A 6088-nucleotide genomic window follows, 5' to 3' on the forward strand; every position below is an offset into this window, starting at 1 on the left:
AATCCTTTTAGACTCCTCTCTAATTTACCAGTGTATTTTTATTAAAGTCAAGCATACAAACATCAATTATCCAAGCTGCATCTAATTTCCTTCAAGATTTTTTTTTTCCTTTTGCTGCCAATGGATTAGAAGACCTGATTAGAATTCAGCTTGAAAGCTGAAAAGCAGATCCTTAAATGAGAATGTCTGCATTAGGAATTAAAATATCTGTACTGGGCATAAAATCCTCCTCCTTATCTCTAATAATGTAAACACACTTAGTTAAGTTGATCTGTCACATGCCTGGTGCAATGTCCCTGAATTAGGTGCATGTATTAGAAAGGGCGGAACAGTGTCTGTGGCTTGTCCTGCTGATAGAAGACATCACTAGTGGAGTGCTTTGCATAGATATCTCCTTACTGTAAGGGTTAATGTGACAAGAGTTTGAAGGACTCTATTTTTACTTTATGTGTTTTTACCAAGAATGTATGCATGGGCACAAGCAGTAGGAGCAAGAGAGAGAAGGGGCCTTCTAAGATTTTACCCTTGGTAGCTTCTACAGAATTAAGGATTTTGTAACAACACAAAGGTGAAATAAATAATTGCAATGGCATCACCAACTTAATATCCAGAAAGCTCTAAACTGGTAAATGCATGCGTATTATTAATTATTGCTCTATCCCTATAGCATTAGAGATGTTTCATGCTTTGAAAAGGCACATGAGAATTCTGTTTATAGTATCAGGATGCCCAGAAGAGTGAGCAAATCTTAATTGGATTACTCCACTGCAAATAGTAAGGGGAGACAAGTAGCAGGGGTAGGCAGCATCCTGGCACATCAGCACTGGAAAACTAAATGGAAGAGTTGGTGTCTAATAAGCTTGAGAGGAGAAAATGGGGCTGTGTCCCATATGGTCAGATGAGAACTGTTCTGGCCACTTTTGGGTGGCACCAGTCTTGGCGCTGGAAGGAGCAGTAGATGATGAGAGAGGTGTCAACAAGGTGGTCCTGTTGCCATCTTCGTTTTACGACCGTTGTGCTAACACTGGAATTCAATCACACAATGTAAACACTGCGTATGCTTATAGTAAGTGTTGTTTTTGAGATCTAGGGTACTGCTTCAGGAGTGAGCTGATTTCTTGTGGGAAGCAAAGTATTTGTTGAGACTTTATGCTTTTTCCTTTTTTATTGCTGCATTGTGGATGGCAGTATTACTAAGAGTGGTGAGCTTTCAATCTGTGTGTGTGACTGCACATCCCAGGAGTTAATTGTCACGTTGTGTCTGCAGAGAAATATTAAACCTGATTGTGCAGAGCTATAAATGTGCATGACTGCAGGGAATTTTCTAGGTGCTGGTATGAGTCTGGCTACCTGGAGGTGGGCAAAGTGAATCTGTTCATCTTGTGCAATGAGTTAAGCATAATTGCGGTTGACATCATGCTCAAGTGAAATCCAGTGGTATTTCATTCCTTCAAACCGAATCCCCTCTTTATCTTGTCTGCTTTCGAGTCAACATGATTCTGGCAAAACTTGTTTGTGACACCCAGTGAAACTTATTACAGAGTACCCGGAATGTTGTGGATTAGCCCCACTATGGAACGAGAAAAGCTGCATCTGTATGGAGTCCCCCTGGACTTAATAAGCCATGGTGGGACGCCTGGTATGCGAACTTAGGTTCAATATTATACTGCCTTACCAAGTGGAGAGTAACCATATTAATATCTCGTATGTATGTCTTGTATGTTGTGAAAGGTAATTTAATTGTGAATTGGGTGCAGGAACTTCAGTTTCCAGAAACTGATGAATAGCAGTTTTTTGAGGTTATCAGTTAATCTGTTGTAATGAATGCTCCTCATTACATGCCTCTCCTTGTTAATTAGCAGGGATTTTTACTCCCTTTATCAAGTCAGGGCAAGTATATTACCTTTTCCTCTGTACTGCTTATGATAAAGTGCATATCCAGATTGTTTTGTGAAGTGTCCACATGAATATTTCATTGCATGTACATATGCACATTCAAACACTGTTTTCTGAGCTCCAGCCTCTGATGATTATTCAATACAATAAAAAAAAAATCCAAAATATTGATTGTTTGATCTATTTTCATTTATACTTATCAGTAAAAATTCTCTTTTTCTCTGTAATAATGTGTTTATGACATTAATTACCATGCCAGTGTAGACCAAGGCAATTAATGACTGCTACAGACTACAGAAAGGATAGACTCAGAATGAAGTTCTCCAAGTACAGAGGTGATGCTCGTACCTTCCATAAATGAGAACCTGCCTGACCGAGGGGAATTTGTACCCTGGTTTGGATCTTTTACCTGTGTTTATTTAAAAAACAAAACCAAAACAAAACACAAAACAAACCTACACCTGTTTCCTATTCTGTTTCTTTCCTACAGGTTGAAGCAATACTTGTAAACATTTTTGGTGGGATCGTGAACTGTGCCATTATAGCCAATGGTATTACTAAAGCCTGCCGAGAGCTTGAGCTGAAAGTTCCTCTGGTGGTCAGACTGGAAGGTGAGTGCTAATGGTTTCAGACAAAAATCATCCCTCAGGTGCAGAGTAATCCATTTTGGCTTTGTTCGATCTCTAATCTCTGAACAGGTTAGTCCTACACAACAAGAATATGTCCAATTCTTCATCCATAGCATGACCTGAAGTCAATAAGCTCTTTCCTTGCATACGTCTGTATCCCTGGTCCCAGGTGGTACTTGAAGCAATTTTGCAATGAAAGCATTATGGGTTTGCTTTTAAGATTTGCAATGCAAATAGAAATGATTTTGATGCAAGTTTCTATTTACTGGAAGGTATTTCTTTTTCAAATGTTTTCTTACTGAATCCATTATTGCTAAACCTGCAGCAACATAGAGTTTTCTTAAATTTACTCCAATATCATAATTAAAAGAAAGATGTTACAAGCAGTATTTGTGAGCAAGAGATTACTGTTCTTCTGCCCACATATCCAATCCAGCTAAAACCGATTAAAAAACAGAAGATTTGGTAATGGTAAGGAATTGTTGGTTTTTTTTAATACATCCAGTATTGTTAAATTGGAAACAAAAAAAAGTAACAGAGAGGTGAGGAAAGGTGCTCTTTGGCAGTTTCTGGCTTTAATGTAATGGCAGTGATTGTGGAGTTCTTTTTCTCATTTCTGAGAATTACCCTGAAGGAGATTCTTCTTCTGCCATTAAATGAAAAAGTGCTTTGGTTGAAATCAGCACAACTCTGGTAAACTTAAAACATTTCTTTTTTTTGAAGCAGGTTTGGAAAATAGAGGGGTTTCTGTTTTGGTTTTTTTTAAGGCCTATTCCTCAAAAACCTGAATATTCATGTTTGGGTGTGTGTAAAGGGGGTAAAATGTCCTATCGCTCAGTGGTGAATGGAGGCAGCGCATCCCTTTATGTACCTGAGATACAAAACAACAAGGTGGTTTTTAACACTAAAATGGGGGAGGGGGGGAATGGTTCTGACTACACCAGACATTTTCCTTTTCAAAAAATAAAGTCACCAAGACTCACGAAGATGCAGGTTTCCCATGGAGCCCTTTGGTTAGCTGGGTACTTCTCATGCCTTCCATGGGAAAGCAGGGTTTTCCCATCCCTCATTGTCAGGCTACATACTTTACGTCAGGGGACATCACAGCCTGTGACGCGGAATTTTGTCCTGTAAATGATCTTCTGTGCATTTCAGTGCCGGATTTGAATGCTTTCCAGAGTGCATTCTTGGTTTACCACGGGTAGCCTTTTGCTGTAGTAAGCGCAGGAAAATTTAAATACTCTAAATGGATTTTAGAAACAAATTGTGAAATTTTTCTTTGGATGATACAGCACTACTAAACACCTTAATAGGCTAAGTAGGTAGTTTAATACAGATGAAGGAGAGACCGATGGAAGTTGGTTAGAAGCAGGAAAGTTTCATAATATAAAATCTCATTGTTTATCAGCTCTAGGCAATTTTGGTTTAGCTTTTTGTCATAGCAAGAAACTTTTCCTGTCTGTCATAGCTGGCAAAAAGTTTATCAGAACTAAAAGATTTTATCATCTATTGTAGCTGTTACTTTTTAAGCGAAGATACTGGAAAAGCTTTTAGTTTTCCTTATAAACAAGGGAGTTGCAAGTTGTTTCTTATGCAGTCTTTGAGACCAGTAGAAGAGAAACAAGAAAATCAACTAGCTCCTTTTAAACTGCAGTCTGCTAGGTCTGCCACTGGGTTTTCTTGACCTTTCTCCAGTACTTTTGATACTTCTGTGGTTGTACACAAGTAAGGGTGAATTATGTTTTTTTAACGTGACTTCTGGGAGATTGCAAGAGGCAAAACAGTCCCTGAGCTGAATGAGGAGAGTCCCGGTGCTACTGCACTGTGGAGTGCGTCTGGAAGAGGAGGTGCGGAGCAGGAGAGCTTCTGCCTGGGGGTTGCATAAAACCCTGCAGAGGTGACTGCATGGTGCCTGTTCCTCTTGCGCCTGCGACCTTTATGAGTCATATGCTGCTTCATCCACAGAGGCCAAAGCTGAATCTTCAGAATGTCTAACACAGATTTCGATACCAAGATATTTTCTTGGTCATCTTCCCATGATTGCTTACTCTTTACTAGGTTTGTAATAATGCTTCTCCTAGAATAGTTGCTGGCTCCAGAGATGGCAATACAGTTTCCTTAGGAAACTCCGTCCCAGTATAATACAGCAAACTCTCCCTTTTGCATAATATTTATCTCAGAAGTTTTGTAGTACCTTCTCTTATTCCTGGTGTTACCCATCAGTTCATACTAAACGAAGAGCTGTGATGTTTACAGCCTTCAGATGTTGTACTTAGAAACTGTTAGCTTGTAACTCCTGCTTTCTCTGCCTCCTTAATCACCCAACCAAGCTACATATATATATATACACACACTTGGTTCTTTAATCTTTCCTCGGAAATCAATCCCTCTGGATCCTTAATCATCTTCGTTGTTCTTCTTTGAAATCACACTAGGTTATCCAAACATATAAGGATTTTGAATTAATAATGAGTACTGTGGAAATAATAAGGCTACCCAAGACTTTTTAAAACATCACCAATAAGATTTTACACTTCAAAAGGAGAAAAAGGGACAAGCATTTTTTTGGATTTCCATTTTGAACATTTTTCCGACAGAAGGTTCATGATTTATTCCCATAAATCTAACAGATTGGTGACCTGCACTTTAAAGACACTTTGCCCACATGCACTGTATTACAAATGTCTTGATGAGTAGAGTTTTAATCAGTCAAATCTGTCTTGATTTAGCAGGATTCTGTGGACAAATCTTTGTTCTCAGTTGTATAATAATTACAAGCTGTTTTACCAGTGGATAAAGAAAGGATTACTCTCCTGTTTGAAAATGGTAACTTTATAATTACATGTATTTACTTGCCTTATCAGTAAAGAACTCACCAGCTGAGTCGCAGGATTATTGTTGTTTAAAAAGCTCATGGACAAATGGAGAAACCACATATTCCAAATTTTATCTTTTACAGATGTAGAAAACTAACGTCTGCTGGTTTTATGCAGCATTTTCCCCCTTTAAAGTATAATGTGCTTCAATTAAGTTTTGTGAAAACTAACTTGGAGCACTGAATGAAAGCCAAGCCTTGTTTCTCATTTATGTAGCTCAGAGTTAGATGAAAAGAGGAAAGAATAAAAAAGGATTGTGAATTAAACGTCCTCTTACTATGCTAGAAATTTTACATTCTCTCTCTTTCAACAAATGAATTCTCTGCTTCTCTGGTCGTAGGACAAGAAGAATTGGGAGGGATTAGAACTACTTAATATGTTGAAATGCAGCTAGAAGCAAGTTGGCTTTTATTCAAATGTGTGAATCCAAAATTTCCTATTATATTTTCAGTCATGTGATTCCTGACCTTCTGTGTTCTTCAGAATCTAATGATTTTTTTTAATATATTCAGAAATCTTTTACATACAAGTGCAGTTTAGCTCCAGTTTGTATATCTTGCTCACAGATATTGTTTAGTATGTATGCCTATCAACAGAGAAGAATGGGGAATTGCCAAGTCACATTTAGAACTTTATTTGTATCTTTTCAGACATCTTGGGTTTAAACATTCCACACAAATTTAAGTT

At 38.0% G+C, this 6088-nt stretch overlaps 1 protein-coding gene across 1 annotated transcript in view; it reads left to right on the top strand.

Annotated features, from left to right (window-relative positions):
• The window catches only part of SUCLG2 (succinate-CoA ligase, GDP-forming, beta subunit), a 231940-nt gene that overhangs the window by 221236 nt on the left and 4616 nt on the right, over positions 1 to 6088 (top strand). Inside the window, exon 11 of the mRNA XM_009883621.1 lies at positions 2387 to 2507. Coding sequence (XP_009881923.1) covers positions 2387 to 2507 — 121 coding nt within the window. The remainder of the gene's footprint in view (positions 1 to 2386; positions 2508 to 6088) is intronic.

This window comes from Charadrius vociferus, unplaced genomic scaffold (genome assembly GCF_000708025.1).
Source record: "Charadrius vociferus isolate BGI_N301 unplaced genomic scaffold, ASM70802v2 scaffold324, whole genome shotgun sequence".
In the NCBI taxonomy this organism is placed as follows: Eukaryota; Metazoa; Chordata; class Aves; order Charadriiformes; family Charadriidae; genus Charadrius; species Charadrius vociferus.